We start from the raw sequence: 17,065 nt of genomic DNA, 5'->3' as shown, positions 1-17,065 counted from the left end.
CACATCAGGTGTCTTTGCACAGGTGTGAGTACACCTGGAAGATAAACTCCAATACTGTGTACTTCATTTATTCTCCTGTCTCCTAGATACCTTTACCTAGGTGATCCACAGATACCTCTCAAATTCTACATTTTCTCTTCGAACCATTTCCTCTTCTAACAAAAGGAATAAAAAAAAACATAAAACAAGAAACATCGAGTCCTTGATTTCACCTTATCCTCCAAATCCAATCTCGTCCATTTCTACTGTTAAAACATCTTCTCTTCAACTCATTCATTTCCCCCTCCAACTTCATCAAGGTCCTGTATTACTTAGATTACTATATCAGTGTCCTGACTGGTCTCTCTGACTCCAACCTTGCCTTTTGCAGTCTCTAATAAGGCAGACCAAGTGATTTTCTACAAAACAAATTAACTACATCAACTCACTCCCTGCAAATGAGCCTGATGGCTCCACATCATGGAGAAAAAGGCCTAGCTCTTTAATGTGTCTTAAGAGGCCTCTGCCTCTCTCATCACTGGGTTAGCATGCACGGGCTGCTAGCAAAGCATCCAACACATAGCAGGTATCCAAATGATAACAGTATAAAATATTAAGCAGAAATTAGAAATCTTACCTCTTTGATCAGCTCAGACTGGCCTACAGTATAGCTGTAGTTGGCAATCAGGGTAGCAATACCAACATAGGATCTCACCAACTCTGCCAGAAGCCGAAGAATAGTGGAGGTCGGCATTAACGGTTTGCTGCCCTTGCCTTTCTGCTTGCCTTCCTCAGATGCCCGGTCCCCTTCTTTATCTTTCTTCCCATCCCGAGACTCCTCCGGAGTTGAAGCTGTTGAGAAAGAGCCAAACACTGGTTCAATTCCACACTGGAATATTGGTAAAATCAAGTCTTAGGTGGAAAGGATACTTCAGGCCACTAGTACAAATTGAATGCCCTCCTCCTACTGCAGTGGAAAGACAAGATAGCTAATATGACACAGGTCTCAGATGTGCTCTACGGATATAGTTACAACAGAGAGGCTTTACCCAACTGTTCACACATCTTCTGCCATTTCCCTCCTCTTATACATTTTATGTTCCAGAAATACTGTACTAACAGTAGTTCTCCAAACATGCCTTATATACTTTTACCTCTTCTTCCCACATGTCTGTGTGGCACACATTTACTTAATCTAGCTAAGCTCAAAAGCTGATCTCCTCTATAAATGCTTTCCTGCTTCATCCAGGCATACTGAGATGCTATCATTATCATGTGCCCACTATATCTTATCCCAGCACGCCTCCATTCCAGCAGTTATCTTGTACTAAAAGCACTGCATGTCACCCTCACTAGACAAAATTCTTTAAGTGCAGGGAATGAATCTGATTAATTTTGGTGTCTACTATAGTCTGCCACATAGTGGGCAATGATGCTTCCCTTGAATGATACTACCATCACCCATACTATATACTACATATGACCAGTAAAATGAGTTAACCAATATTTTACTAATTATTAGCCTTTTAAGCTTATCCTCAGAGACTAAACTGGCATTAAGTATAACATCTCAACTTAGATTTCAAAGATCCTTCCTGTCAAGGAGAAGGAGCTCTTGAAAGGTCTCATTAGAATTGTTTCCACATGACATTTCTCTAATTCTTGGCAAGTAGCCAATGGGCTCTGTTGAAACTGCTAGAAAATAAAAATCCACCATATAAATCGTGTAGCCAAAACAGTGTCACTGGCACCAAAGTTCTATAAGCCAGCATGGAAGCTACCAAAAGAAATATACGGAGAGGTTTAAAGAGTAGAACTAAAGGATATTACCACAGCAACCACTACTGGGTTAGTTAAGTTACAGTTCCATTAACTTTATTTATTCTATATTCCCTGTGTTGTACAATATATCCCTGTAGCTTATTTTATAACTAAGAGTTTGTACTTCTTAACCCCCTACCCCTATACCGTCCCTTCCCCCCCTTCCTTCTCCCCACTGGTAACCACTAGTTTGTTCTCTGTATCTGTGAGTCTGCCTCTTTTGTTATATTTACTAGTTTTAAAAAATATATACACATATATGCAAAAATTTATTTTTTGGCTGCGTTGGGTCTTCATTGCTGCACGCAGGTTTTCTCTAGTTGTGGTGAGCGGGGTCTACTCTTTGTTGCGGTACACAGGCTTCTCATTGCGGTGGCTTCTCTTGTTGTGGAGCACGGGCTCTAGGCACGCGGGCTCAGTAGTTGCGGCGCACAGGCTTTAGTAGTTGTGGTGTGCAGGCTCAGTAGTTGTGGCTCGTGGGCTCTAGAGTGCAAAAGCTCAGTAGTTGTGGTACACGGGCTTAGTTGCTCTGTGACATGTGGCATCTTCCTGGACCAGGGATCAAACCCATGTCCCCCGCATTGGCAAGAGGATTCTTAACCACTGCACCACCAGCAAAGTCCTACTAGTTTGTTTTATTTTTTTAGATTCCATGTATAAGTGATACCATACAGTATTTGTCTTTCTCTGTCTGACTTATTTCACTTAGCATAATGCCCTCCAAGTCCATCCATGTTGCTGCAAATGGCAAAATTTCATTCTTTCTAATGGCCAGTTCCATTAACTTTAGCATATAATGAGGGGTGGCTGCAGGGCCAGGATGCCATATACTATGAAATGGAATAAATCCCAATAAGAAAACATAGGCACACGTGAAATGCTGATATAGAAAGCTGGCTTTTGGGCCCAGGGTCTTTGATTTACTTGGCTCTGGTCACTAATGGATGCTCTTTAACATCACTGTTGTGCCTATAGCACCAGCTCTCACTGGGGCAATCAAATGGCAGTCTTCTAAAGACCCTAAAGAAAGCATTGTAATTTCTGGAGCTGGTAGCAATGGGGCCTACAGTCCTGAGCTGCTAGCTCTAAGGAGATGTGCATGTATTCCTGAAGAATATAAAGACTTAATCTGGTCTCAGATAACTGGGATGGACCTTTTGTTTACAGAATGCTGAGCTCACCGCCGAGAAAGTTCACTTACGCAAGTAAACCTGACAATTATGCCTGTATTCCCCTACTGCCTGCCCAGGACACTCCGTTTCTTTAAGCTGTCTTCCCAAGAAATAAGAACAAAAGAGAAAAGCAAACCATTACCTTCTCCTTGGGATGTCCCAGATGTGGAAGTCTCAGTGGAGGCACCATCTGCAGCAAAGACCTGACTCTATGGAGGAAGAAAACTCCTGAGCCATTATTAATTTCAAAGACAGTTGTCCCCAAATGGCAGGACTCCTTTTCAGGGTACTGGCTGTAAATGTTATAGACTCTCTTTGTCTATCTTTTAACCACCTTTTCCTTCTCTATACTATAATCCGTGGGAAGCCATCACTATAAACAGCGACTGGAAGATTGAGGGGAAAGGGAACAGGGGAAGATGAGAATGAAAAATGAATTAAAGAAACATTTCTAATTCAAGGAGAAAAAAGAAAATCCCAGGGACAAGCCAATCTTCATTTTTAGGCAACAGATAATTTATAGATACATCAAAATTAACACCTTTGAGATATCCCTGGCATAACCCTATATCCCGTAGTAGGTACTGAAAGGGAGAAGGCAGATAGAAGGTTGGAGCTGACTTACATTAATGGAAAATCCTGGCTGTGTGTCAAAGTCACTGCTCTGACGGGTAAGTGACCGGTACTGCTGGTATACATCATCACCCATGTCTTGCAGGAGCTGGCCAACCTCTTGAGTCATACCCCCAGGTTTAGGATCAGATTTGTCTGCTAGAAAAATAAAAACAAAACAAAACTCTTTAGACTGTGCAATGTTAATGACCATCTGGTAGCTTGGTCAATTTTGCTCCAAGTTGCTACAACTGTTTACATAGTCATATTGCCAGGCTTTGATTTAAGAATGAGAAATGTAGAGAGAGCATGGTTGAAAGCCTCACTCTATCACTAGTTTTGTGACCACAGGCAATTTACTCTCCTCACTGTCCTTAGTTGTCACTACTAAGCTTAAATGAACATACCTGACATTTTGCCTAGTACAGTGAGAGGTCAATAAATGGTTGCTATATATAGCTAAATTATTATTTTTGGGGGGAGGAGGGATTAGGAGGTGGGGTAAAGGTTTTGCGATTGTGGGAAAAGCAAGGAGCTCTATAAGGATCAGAGTGCTGTACGGATGAAAATCATTAAAGTAAAGACTCAGATTTTCTTGACTTCTTAAATGCACTATTCATCAACTTTTGGCAATTCTGTGGAGCCTATCAAATAAGTATGTCCTGAATAAAATCCAGAAGGATCTGACTGGAATGGAACTTGAGTTCCAAGCAATTCATTCATGACTTTCCCAATACTTAAAAGCAGCACCTTGGGCTTCCCTGGTGGCGCAGTGGTTGAGAGTCCGCCTGCCGATGCAGGGGACACGGGTTCGTGGCCCAGTCCGGGAAGATCCCACATGCCGCGGAGCGGCTGGGCCCGTGCATGAGCCATGGCCGCTGAGCCTGCGCGTCCGGAGCCTGTGCTCCGCAACGGGAGAGGCCACAACAGTGAGAGGCCTGCGTACCGCAAAAAAAAAAAAAAAAAAAAAAAAAAGCAGCACCTTAACTAAGGACAAAAGATAGGGATGGTGGTCTCTGAGGTCAGGAAACCTAGCCGCAGCACCTTAACTAAGGACAAAAGATAGGGATGGTGGTCTCTGAGGTCAGGAAACCTAGCCACACCTTCTAATATTGTTCCCAGATCTTTGGGCAACAACTATGTTTTGTTTCTGAGAGTGAAAACATTGGAGACTTCTTGGTATTTTATTTTCAACCTGCTCAACCTGCTTATTATCTCCTTTTTAATCTTTGTTCATTCTTCCCTCTGTATGGGATGTACTCTCATACAAAAGATTCTGGCAATCTCCTTATCCTTATCATTCATATTGTATGACTATTAACTTCTTCAGAGAAGTGGGCTATGTGTCTTATTCATCTTGATTCCCAGAGAGTGGGCAAATAGTTGAGGGCTCACTAAGCCATAAGTTAGTTGAAGTGACCTAAACAAAGTGCCCAGCCTCCTCAGGTGGACTAGTTACATACCTTCCTCTGGAGCATGGTATGCAGCCAGGGCATTTAGCATGTCATAGATCACTTCCTTGATAGTATCAGGAATGACAGGCAGAGGTGAGGGCTTCAAGGGGGTTGTCTTCACCAGCTGTACAGCATTAGGGCCTTTAATTCTAAGATTCTCAAATTCATCATCTGAAGCTAAGCCAAAGTGAGAGAAAAATCAGTCAGTAATGAACAGGTACCTACATTTGGTTACTGATAAAGACTCAGAAGCGGGGGGGGGGGCCCACTTCCAAACAATGTTCAAGTAGTCTACTAGAAAATCTGGCTTTTACCTTCCTTAAATACCATAGGATTTCATACAGCAATATCAAATTGTAAAAAAAAAGAGTATAGGCTTTGGAGTTGGGGACACTTGGTTTTGAAATCCAGTTCTGTTACAGGATCGTGGCCAAATTATTTCAACAAACCTCAATTTTCTCATTCTTGAAAATTTGAGGATTAAAGGAGACCATACATGAGAAATGCCCAGCACAGAGCCGGGGGGGGGGCCTCTGTGGGGCTCCCAAAATAATTAGTCCCTTTCCCAACTTTTAATTTAAAAAACAAACAAACCAACCAACAAAAAAACCCCCAAAGCCCCAAGACCCCACAGAAAAGATGAAAGGTTAGTACAAAAAAATCCATATAGTTTTCATCTAGAATCACCATTTGTCCACCCCTAAATATGTCTACCTGCATCTAAAATCAAGGATATTTTTCTACATAGCCAGAATACCATAATACTCAAGAAATTTAACACAGATATAATTATATATTTAATATATAGTTAATATATAGTAACTGTTCTAACTTCTCCAAATCTCCTTTATCTAGGTTCAGCATCCCATCAAGGTTGGTGGTTTTCTCTCATCTCCTTTTTATCTAGGAGATCCTTGCATTTTTTCCTTTCACGACATTAATATTTTGGAAGAGTCTAGGTCAGTTGTTTTATGGAATGTCTCACAATTTGTACTTATCTAATTGTTTCCTCATAATTATAGGTCAAACATTTTTGGCAAGAATACACCATGGTTCTTCCTACTGTATCACATAAGTCACATGTCCATTTGTCCCTCAATTATCACTCTATCTGTAAACCATTCACTGTTTACATTCACTATTGTCACATCAAGCTAAGTTATTTGAAGGCAAGGACTAGACTGAGTCCTTGGAATCTCTGGCAGGAATTACCACAGGGCAAGGACCAGAGAAGCTACTGAACTACCCCTGAATTGACCCACTTGATTAACCAGCCAATGTTCCAACGCTTGCCTAAGGAGGTTTTCCAAGTTATAGGCTTCCTCACAGAAAATTTTTGGAGTTATACTAAGCCACAGACCTCAATGTCTCAAAGGCCAAGAAAAGGGTAAACTTACCAGTTCCTGAGCCTCGAGGGGCTGGAAGGGCAATGCGGATACAGCAGTTGGCCACTTCGGTGAAAATGTCTGGATTGCGGCATGCAGCTGGCCCAAGGACACGAAGGATGTAGTTGATCTCCCGAGAGCCGAGGCTGCCAGATACAACACCAGAGGTAGTGCTACCAGCTCCACTTGTAGCTGCTGAGCGAACAACCTAGTAAAGAGAGGGAGAACACTGCTGATTAAAGACCACTTTCTAAAACACAACTGCATTCAAGGAAGAGTTACCAAGGATTAAAATACCAACCAAGTTCTGCCTCAAGACAGTGGATGACAGCCTTTGATCTTTGGGAGAAGGATACACTTGGTCTTTCAAGTCCTATTCCTTCCCAATTCAAAAATTGTGGCTTACAAAAAAGTTACAGCATTCAACATACCCCCCAAATGATCAACTATTAGACTAGATGATATGTGACCTTTATAGAAACTGGGTAACATATATAGATCATTGTTCATCCAGATTATGGCTCCCAAATTTAAGTGCCAGCTCCTAGCCTTCCCAAATGCCATCCCAATTTTAAACCAGAATGGTTCAAACTCTAAAAATATGTAATACTGACATCCACTTAGTGTATAAGAACAAAATTAAATGCTTTCTTTATGTTTCAAAGTCAATAATCAGTCTTGGATAATGACAGCCAGGAGATATCAAACTACTTATGGACTGTTTACTTTGATACCACAAGGCTTAGACATTGTCATGTTTTTGCTCTTCTCATAAAATGACTTGTTAATCATGGAAAATATAGGAAAATATAAAGAAAACAGTTCCACTGTATTTCCCACGATCTATTGCTCTGTGAATTATGTTCATAAAGGTAAAAATCTTTTGGACTCAATGCTTTTCTTACCAAATTGGTCATGCTCTTTAGTTTAGCGTAACAACTTCTACATCTTGCCTGCCAGGCTGCAATCACAAAGTAACTCCCATTTTTTAAATACAGAAAAGTGTAATTCCATATGTGCCATCGTTTATTCAGTCCTCTGCTGGACATTAGATCTCTAGTCTTGATATTACAAGTAATTCTATAGTGAACATTCTTGTATATGTACCTTGGCATACTTGACTTTAGTTATCAGATAAATTCTTAGCCACAGAATTTCTAGGTCAAAGGATATCTTAAACTGACAGTACCAAATTGCCCTCCAATGTGGTTGCACCAATTTCCACTCCTACCAAAAGTAAGAGTATGCCTGGTTCTTCACACCCGTACCTGCAATGGATATTATCAAGCATTTACATTTTGCTACTTGATACGTTAAACCTGCCACTGATCTTTGTTTCCCACACCCCCAAATAAAATTTCCTTTAAGCTTACAAAGTTTTCTGTCATCCAAAAAGAACCTATATTTCTTCATAGCATTTAAAAAAGTTGTATAAGCTTTAAACATTTTTTTTTTTTTTTTTTTTTTTGCGGTACGCGGGGCCTCTCATTGTTGTGGCCTCTCCCATTGCGGAGCACAGGCTCTGGACACGCAGGCTCAGCGGCCATGGCTCACGGGCCCAGCAGCTCCGCGGCATGTGGGATCTTCCCAGACCGGGGCACGAACCCGTGTCCCCTGCATTGGCAGGCGGACTCTCAACCTCTGAGACACCAGGGAAGCCCAGCTTTAAACATTTTAAGTATGTTTGTTTTTAAGTCAGAATCCTGTCTGTATATAGTTGTTTCTTCTCTGTTGGGCTGTCTCCTGACCTTGGATCAGTGTACATGCTGTCTTTAACAGCCTTCTTTTGGTTTTGGTCGTGTCAGGTGAAATCAAACAGGCTGGCTGAAGAAGAACTGTCTGAAGAATGTGAGATATACACTCATATATGCATAGAAGTATGAAGTGGCACCACCTTTCTGGCAAGCAAGCTAAAAAACAATATATACCTTTTGATCCAATTTCTAAGTATTTATAAGAAAAAGGACCTTAAATGTGACAAAGCTATGCACAAAAATGCAAACAGCAACACTATATATCAACGTGGGGAAACAATGTTGCAAGAGAGGAAATTGAAAATGCAGTCAGTAGCATTCACCTGATGATTGTTGAGAAAGAAATTAGCAGAGGAAAGAGTCTGTAAAAGTACTGTGGAGAAAAAGCCTTATTGGTGAGATGTTAGCCCCCAAACCCTCTGCTGATGTCTTAAAGTTGATGACATAAAGGTTTTTACTTTTCTAATTGCTTTGTTATTTCTTCTACTGCTTTATATGTTTCCTAAAATAAACAAATAAACCTCAGTTTTCTCATGTGCACAATGCACATTTGTAAAGAGCTTATCAGTCATAAACATTCAAAAAATTTTACTACGGCTGACCCTTTAACAACATGGGGGTTGGGGCACCAACCCTCCGTGCTGTCGAAAATCCACAAATAATTTATAGTGGCCCTCCACATCTGAGGTTCTTTATCTGTGGATTCAACCCACTGTGGATTGTGGTAGTATTGTAGTGTTTACTATTGGAAAAAAAAATCTACATATAAGTGGACCCGTGCAATTCAAACCTGTGTTATTCAAGAGTCAACTGAACTTTTACAACCCCAAAACACAACGTTGGAAAACAGGCCCTTGGGTGAAGTACTCCTATAAGAGAATGACCTTTAAAACATGAACTTGGTGGAGGGTATCCTAGTTCCTTATTAACAAGTTTTGGAGGACACGGGGAGTGGGAAGGGTAAGCTGGGATGAAGTGAGAGAGTGGCATGGACATATATACACTACCAAATGTAAAATAGATAGCTAGTGGGAAGCAGCCACATAGCACAGGGAGATCAGCTCGGTGCTTTGTGACCACCTAGAGGGGTGGGACAGGGAGGGTGGGAGGGAGGGAGAGGCAAGAGGGAAGAGATATGGGGATATATGTAGAGCTGATTCACTTTGTTATAAAGCAGAAACTAACACATCATTGTTAAGCAATTATACTCCAAAAAAGATGTTAAAAAAAAAGGTTTTGGTTCAATAAACCTATATTGCTAGAGAGGACTTTCTAGATAAGAGCTATCACTATAGTAAATTTAAGGGTAAAAAATGTACTTTCTAGTACCTTTTAAATGTCACTCAATGGGATAATCTACCATACCTAAGCAAGCACCTGAGCACACAGTTGGGAAATTTTGCTGGGCAGAGCATATCATCTGTAACACCTAGCTATACACTTGATGAAGAATCGGAAGTCTATCTGCTCTGAGAGCAAGGAGAACAAGGTATTATGTAAAGCTAAACCAGCATCGGACACCAAAAAGACTCACCTTTTCCATGGTATGGCGGAGGGTGCAGGGGTCCTCAATAATGTGTCTTAAGAGAAGGGTGACCAGGGGAGTAAACCCATTGAAGCCTGAACTCTGGGTCAAATTCAAGATCATGCGGGTACTCTTCAGCTCTGCAAACATCATGGCATATTTGTGGTCTCGGGTGAGCCTCAGGCAGAGGCGAAGGGTGGCATGCAAAGTGTCTGGGTCCACAGGGACCCCTAGCATGCTCACACAGGCCCGGATTAAAACAGTCACCATATCCTCTGTCAGGCCCTGGATCAGGATCTCCCCAATTTTTGTTTCTTCCAGGCTTGTCTCCTTTTCAGTATTTGTACTGTCTAGGGCCAAGGGGGTATCTATAAATGGGAAAGTAAGTGTTCAGACAGTTAACGACATTTCCTCCCGTCCTCTCCCTCTTAAGTAACCAGTCAAACACTTGGGTCCTATTAAGAGAAACAGACCAAATACCAATTCAAAGACCAGATGAAAAGGCACATAAAGAGGAGGACTGTGTATCTTTAAGTCACCAAGCAATCTGATGGATAAGAAATCACTCATGATGAAATCGGGCCAGAATTTAAGCCATAAAGGTACACTAGCTTTGTGTAAGACACTCCTTGAAAGATTCAAAACTAAAAGTCCATACCATTGGCTTTATTTTCTTTTCGTTTGATATCCATTTCTTTGCTTTCTTCCAATGTCTTCTCAAGTTCCTGTCCATTGCTGTTTTTAGAATTTTTATTCAGCCGTGGTACCCTCAGGAGTGTCAGCATCACCGGGCGCCGGTTCCCTGTTTCCTCATTAACCTAGGAATTCAAGCAGAAAAAAACATCTCTACTGAAAAAAGAATTGTAAGGGGGGTGGGGGAACTGGAACTCTGTAGCAAAATGCTGTAACAGGAAGGAACCATGGCAATTTATCCCACCCCTATCATTTACAGAGAGAAAGACTGGAGGTCCTCAGAAGGAAAGTGGCATACACAAGACCCTACAGCAAATTATAAACTTTCCAATAGAGCAGACTCCATCCCCAACCACTCCCTAATCCTTGACTGAACACTTAAAATCATTTCCGGGTGGGACAGTATCAAATTGCCACAGACTCATGGCCTAACAAATGGCTTTAAGAAGACTCAGTTCTCTGAAAACTACACCCCATTTAGTAGTGGTAATACTGTTCTTATAACACATCAGGACTGCTGGCTCAGGAAGAAGCAAATGGAAAGGCATATTCAGCACCTTCCCCTCTTTTCAATCAAGTTTATAGCATTGAGTGAGCATGTACCTGCACCATTGTAGTGAACTGGACAGTGTATCTTCTTCGGCCTGCAGTGAAACGCACACTTGTCTCTCCAGATTTCCAGGCGGAATCAATAGTGCTATTGTTGCTTGCACTGTAACTACACCAACGTCCAGAGCGGTCATCAAACCAGCGCCAGTTGTTGTTGTTGGACTGTAGGTACTAAATACAAGAACACAAAGTTTCATTGTACTTCCTTACAAGGTTGATTGTTAGAAGAAATAGTAATTTCATCAGTGTTCATTGCTAAAGCTAACCCAGGAAAAAGAAATATATTGGACATTTAAAATGTTTTGCAAACCAAGAGAGAAGTTTTCATATACCTTAACCTTCGCATTCCTGAGCCTCTCCATAGGCACAAAACACTCTATACCCTTATCCTGTGACGCTCTGCTTTCCTTTTGTTTCCTACTATTTTACACAAAAGGTAAACATTTTAGATGTACTGGAACAAAACTTCTGTTTCTGGGAAGGTACTAAGATGATGTGGCATATATAATTTTCGTATAAGAAGCACTTGCTTTTGGAGGAATCCTTGCACACTCAGTCCTTCACATAAAAGAGCCACTCCTCCTCTGGAGACAGAACACTTCTTTAACATTTACTTCCAGGGTAAGTTCTTAGACCCTTTAGCCAGCAGCTCCATTAAAAAAAAAATTCAAACTCCCAATTCAAAAGAAAACTCTAGCTATCAAGATCCCTCAAGAGATTAATGCCTTGATCAGAGAGCTTTACATTTTTTTAACTACTATCTTCTGTTCTTTTTTTTTTTTGGTGGTATGCGGGCCTCTCACTGTTGTGGAGCACAGGCTCCGGATGCGCAGGCTCGGTGGCCATGGCTCACGGGCCCAGCCACTCCGCGGCATGTGGGATCTTCCCAGACCAGGGCATGAACCCATGTCCCCTGCATCAGCAGGCGGACTTTCAACCACTGTGCCACCAGGGAAGCCCATCTTCTGGTCTATTCTTGCCTCAAGAAGCTGAGCTGTTCTGCTCACCACATACACCATATTATGTACCTTAGTCATTTGGGCTCTCCTTTTTGAGGAGATGGCTGTCTTTTCATAGAAATCAATCAGAAGCAACACTGGGGTGATCCACCTAAAACAGGAGAAATGATTTACTCTGGGCAAGCCAGAAACCTGCACAACATGGGAAAATTTATCTTGATTTCATCAGGTACCTCACAATTTTCAAACCACAAAAGGTATCCAAGATTTGTCCCATACATGACACAGAAAACTCCCTGATTCAAGCCTTAAGCTTGAGGGCTCAAATCCCCAGGGCAACAGAAATGAAAACAAGAGAGATTACAGGGTCACTCACTTTGGGGTCTGGACCTCCTTTTGTTCCTTGGCAGCCTGTAGGCAGGGCTGAACCACTTCCAAGAGTTTGATTAGGACATTAAGGATGCCACTAGATTCAACCACCCAAGCACAAGGTAGCTTCAACTCCTGATTGATTAAACAAAGGAAAAAAAATAAACAAATACCAGCTTCTACTCAGTATCAAGGATTAGCATGGTATAGAACATCAGAGCGAATGCTAATAGAATTGGTTGAATTCAAATTCCATTTCCACCACTTACCAGCTGTGTGGTCCGAGATTAGTTACTTAAATCCTCTAGGCCTTGGTTTTCCTCATGGGTCAAAGGGAATAATTTCTATCTCCAAGGTAACTGTGATACACTGTGCCAACACAGTGACTGGTACATTAGTATGTGCTTAATATGGAAACTGTTACTGGTATCATTATTATCATTAAGAACTGTTACCTATGCTAGTTGAAAAGCTTCTGATTTACAGAGAACCTTTATAATCTTCCAAGGAAGATGGAATAATTAAACACAGCAACAGAGTTAATGGTTCCCCTTACAAGGGCTACATAAAGTGTTACTGATGTAACAGGAAATCACTGGAAGTAATTTAAATGGCCAACAATAGGTAGTTATTTAAACTAGGGGACCTCAAAAAGATGGAATAATATATACATGATGTGGGAAAATATTTGTAATATAATACTGAGAGAAAAGAATACAAAACTTTCTAAATACTCTGATCCCAACTGTTTAAATGTATAGAAAAAAGACTAGAAGAAAAATACTAGGCTGTCATTTGTGATTTTTTAAAAAAGGAGGGCTCATGAGTGATTTCTTTATATTTTAATGTTTTGGGGGACCCCCAGCATTCAGTACTTTGCAACATTTCCCACAAGTATCTATTCACAAGTGCTATATAATAAGAATCACCACTTTTATCACAAAGGAAAGCCCTGAGACTGTAGACACACAGACTGACATATATATTGGACTTAACTCCTGAGTTGCTATAAGGGTTTACTCCATTAAATCCAGGTTTCACCATTAAACACGATAAGCTAAGAATGAAGAATCACTTGTTCAAGGTTAGGTGCCTCCTAATTCCTATGATGGCTGGAACAAGAACATGTCCTGGCCAAACCACGCTTTACCTCAAATAATCTGCTGACTGACCAGGTAGGAAAGAAGAGTCAGATTCTATCTGACACCTATTACCAAATTTCCACATCCTACCCCACTCTTTGGCTGCTAGTCAGAGAAGCCAAAAATACTCCACAACTTAACTGTTAATAGTCATTCTAAGTACCTTCTTATAATTACACCTCATCCCCCAATCCTCTAAGACCCAATTCAATTAACATTTTTTCTGAGAAGCCCTTCTCTCATTGTCCAGCAGCGATGCATACTGTGCCCCCTGAACTCAGATAAAACTGTTTATGCCATTCATGTGGCATAGAATGCTGTATCTTGTACTTAATTGTGTACATTACAGCCTATTAGAAACTGTAGGCTATGAAATGCAGACATGTCCTACATCTCTCTCTACCTTCTTCAATGTCTCAAATAGTAGGTGTTTGATTCTTTGATGAATGAATCACAAGGATCAAAAGGTCTAAATCTTACCTCAAAAAGCAGTGTTAAAAGCAAGATTCTAGTAGCCAAATTGGAGGCCTGGGGCAGGGTGGCCATCTGACTGATCCACTCTGACACAGTTTTTGTGTCACTCGTTGTCAGGGGAAGAGCGGCTTTGATCAATACATCAGCAGCTTCCCACACCTAGGAAAGCAGAAAAGTGGCCAAGTCAAAAACTGTAGATTGAGTATGATGAGGTATGTCAAAACATTCTCAACCTTGTAAAATACTCCCTCCACCTCTAATACATTCGTTGAAGGAGAAGGGGTAAATATTAACATATTTACTATAGGGTGTCTGTATCAAAAGAAGATGTATGCTACTAAAGGAGCACTTCTAAAAAATTATTTTCTTAGGCTAGATTACAAGAAGTCTAAGTTAAAGAAAATGAATATTTAAAAAAATTTATGGTGCATATATAGAGTCAATCCCACAAAGGTTCTACTCACTACACCCGCCCCAGAATTATCATTAAAAACAGAAAACAAAAATCCCAGTTAGAAACATTGGTCTTGCTTTAGTATGCATGCTAAAAATTTCTTGTAATGAATTTTATGTAATTGCTCGTCTATTACGGTTTTAGTTTGCTTAAAATCACTTCTATAAGCTCTTAATATAGATTAAAGATAACTAAACATTGGTCATATCTTGTGGGGGGAAGAAGAAGGGTTTATTCAGTTTGCCTTTTAATCTTGTGATGTTTCCATACACTAAAGTTATGTTTACATATAACACTTTCTTCCTCTGTCTCTAAACTTAAGAAATATATAAAACAAGATTCCAGTGATTTAAATACATAAATCATAAAAAAATAGTAAAGGAAATACAACCAAAATGCTAACTGGCTATGTGGGAATTTAGGGTAATTTATTTCTTATTCTACTTCAACAACTAGCATACATTAATTTCATAATGAGGAAAAACACTGCTTAAAAAAAGACAAACAATAGGTCACAACTACTCATTAGGATGGGGACTCATCTGTCAAAATGGTTGTTGCATAGGAGGAGAGGGGAAAACATTTTTTTAGGCCTTGGGCTCAAGAGTGAGAGACTTTTTTTTTTTTTTTGCGGTACGCACAGGCCTCTCACTGTTGTGGCCTCTCCCGTCGCGGAGCACAGGCTCCGGACGCGCAGGCTCAGTGGCCATGGCTCACGGGCCCAGCCGCTCCGCGGCATGTGGTATCTTCCCAGACCGGGGCATGAACCCGCGTCCCCCGCATCGGCAGGCGGATTCTCAACCACTGCACCACCAGGGAAGCCCTGAGAGACATTTTTGACATTTTAGATGAATCTAAGAAGAGATACCTAGAAAAAGAGAGCTTTGTTTTTCCTTGTGTGTGAAGCAGTTACTTCATGTTTTGCAGGAAAACGCTCAAGAAAGAGCTAGATTACTAGATCTACAGAATTCAAAGAAAGAATACATCCATATCAGATAAAATGCAAAAATACTGATTAAAAAAATAAAAAAAAGAAATTAGGTTTTGATAGATGGCAGGAAAACCATTTTACATACTCCCTTCTCTGGCCCCTGGAGAACTTACCTGATTGACTACTTGCTTCAGAATCATGTCTCGATAGTCTGCTCCATTACGTTTGATTGCTGTCATGATCAGATCACACACCCGGTATACTGTGTCTGGGAGCTCATCAAGAAGGTGAAAGCAGCCTGGCAACATGGTATCTGTGAAAGTGTGGAGTTCATCTTGCTCCAATGGATCAGCATCCTGGAACTTCTCTAGACATTTAGCCTCTTCCTCTTCCTGCTTTTCCCGAGCTTTCCGTTCCTCCTCCTCCTTCCGGCAAGCAACTTCCTAGAGGCAGGGAAGGAAGAGAGTGAGAAGACTCTAAAAATGTATCTGCCCTACCATATGAATATTCTCTACCTTCTCCTCAAGCAGGTGATACATTCGTTAAGAGTGTGGCAACGAGTATGAGGGCAGCCACACAGGCTAAGGCAAGACAGGGGAAGGACACCTCCAATCCTCAAAGCACCGGCAACTTATGTGCATTATCCTACTTCACCCCCCACAAATAGCATTTGTAGACATTTTCCTGCATTCTCTGCAGGTATGGTAAACTGAAGTAATTATTACCTAGATTCCTAGGTAATAAAGACAGCCAAGTTTGGCCTAACGGGTACTACCAAGGACATTTTGGGCCTCTTATTTGACAATAAATATTAATGCTTCATCTGTTTCACTTAAAGCTTCAGGTCAATGTAATGTAGATTAGTGATGGCAAGGTTGGGATGAATGAGTATTCACATGTCTCTGTTTAGACTTTAATTCAACCAATTACTCTGCAGTAGTAGCAGAATGTTCATAGAAATACTAAGATTAATGTGTCAGACCCTCTTGGAAGCTCTGTTTTCTAGTTACCTCAGGTGACTCTGCCCTTTGATCCATTGGGATATCCTGTCCCAGAGACATGGCAATTGCTCTCATCATCTGGTCCTCTTCGGACATACTCAGATCCTGAAGAGCAACAACAGAAAATCCAGTAACTACACACACTCCAAAGAACTACACACACAACTCATAAGGAACCAGACACCCTGTGCTCAAGCTTTAGAGAGGAAGAAAAGGGGCTCTGAATGCTGCTCTCTAGAGTCAAACTCAATTAGGCTTACCTGGTCACTTACGAGAACGAGAGGGAAAAATCACAACAAAATTAAATATAGGAAAGGAGCTTCAATGTGACCACCTATTTGGCATCTCACAAAAGAGAGCCTTCCTATTATTTTCTGATTATGCATAATTTAAGAGTTCCTCTGCAAAGTCCAGTAATTTGCATGACTAGGAGACAGAAAGCTTCTGCTCCTTATACTCTAGAGCTATGAGAGTTAGCATGTAAAGAAAATATTGGCACAGAGAAGTAAAGCACATCAGCAGCCAAACCAATGTCCTGAAAGATTAGAGCCCCTGAGCCAACTCACCCGAACAACTCCTCCCATGATTGGGGGAGGGTGGGTTAGAAGGTACTCTGTGGCCTGCTCCATGGTGCTGGTGTTCAACAGGGCCTCCATGGCATGTTCCCTTGTGAAGCCCATGTCCATGAGCTATAAAAAGAAGGTAGGATCTCAGAACCATGGTAAAGGAGA

General features: G+C 41.1%; 1 protein-coding gene across 13 annotated transcripts in view; it reads right to left on the bottom strand.

Annotated features, from left to right (window-relative positions):
* Positions 1-17,065, bottom strand: part of HUWE1 (HECT, UBA and WWE domain containing E3 ubiquitin protein ligase 1) — a 141,549-nt gene that overhangs the window by 33,710 nt on the left and 90,774 nt on the right. For 11 of the 13 annotated variants that reach the window (XM_059049730.2, XM_067023828.1, XM_067023823.1 and 8 more), the window contains 14 exons: positions 16,901-17,023; positions 16,344-16,439; positions 15,507-15,776; positions 13,955-14,107; positions 12,340-12,467; positions 12,033-12,114; positions 10,999-11,175; positions 10,361-10,520; positions 9,712-10,070; positions 6,436-6,631; positions 5,048-5,215; positions 3,598-3,743; positions 3,115-3,181; positions 617-831 (listed from right to left, as the gene is read on the bottom strand). In XM_059049730.2, the coding sequence (XP_058905713.1) occupies positions 617-831; positions 3,115-3,181; positions 3,598-3,743; positions 5,048-5,215; positions 6,436-6,631; positions 9,712-10,070; positions 10,361-10,520; positions 10,999-11,175; positions 12,033-12,114; positions 12,340-12,467; positions 13,955-14,107; positions 15,507-15,776; positions 16,344-16,439; positions 16,901-17,023 (2,340 nt within the window). The remainder of the gene's footprint in view (positions 1-616; positions 832-3,114; positions 3,182-3,597; positions 3,744-5,047; positions 5,216-6,435; positions 6,632-9,711; positions 10,071-10,360; positions 10,521-10,998; positions 11,176-12,032; positions 12,115-12,339; positions 12,468-13,954; positions 14,108-15,506; positions 15,777-16,343; positions 16,440-16,900; positions 17,024-17,065) is intronic. The other 2 variants (XM_067023825.1, XM_067023831.1) reach the window with 1 other exon arrangement.

Source organism: Kogia breviceps, chromosome X, assembly GCF_026419965.1.
Source record: "Kogia breviceps isolate mKogBre1 chromosome X, mKogBre1 haplotype 1, whole genome shotgun sequence".
Classification (NCBI taxonomy): Eukaryota; Metazoa; Chordata; class Mammalia; order Artiodactyla; family Physeteridae; genus Kogia; species Kogia breviceps.
The sequence above is the reverse complement of the archived record's forward strand: the minus strand, read 5'-3'. Positions and strand labels throughout refer to the sequence as shown.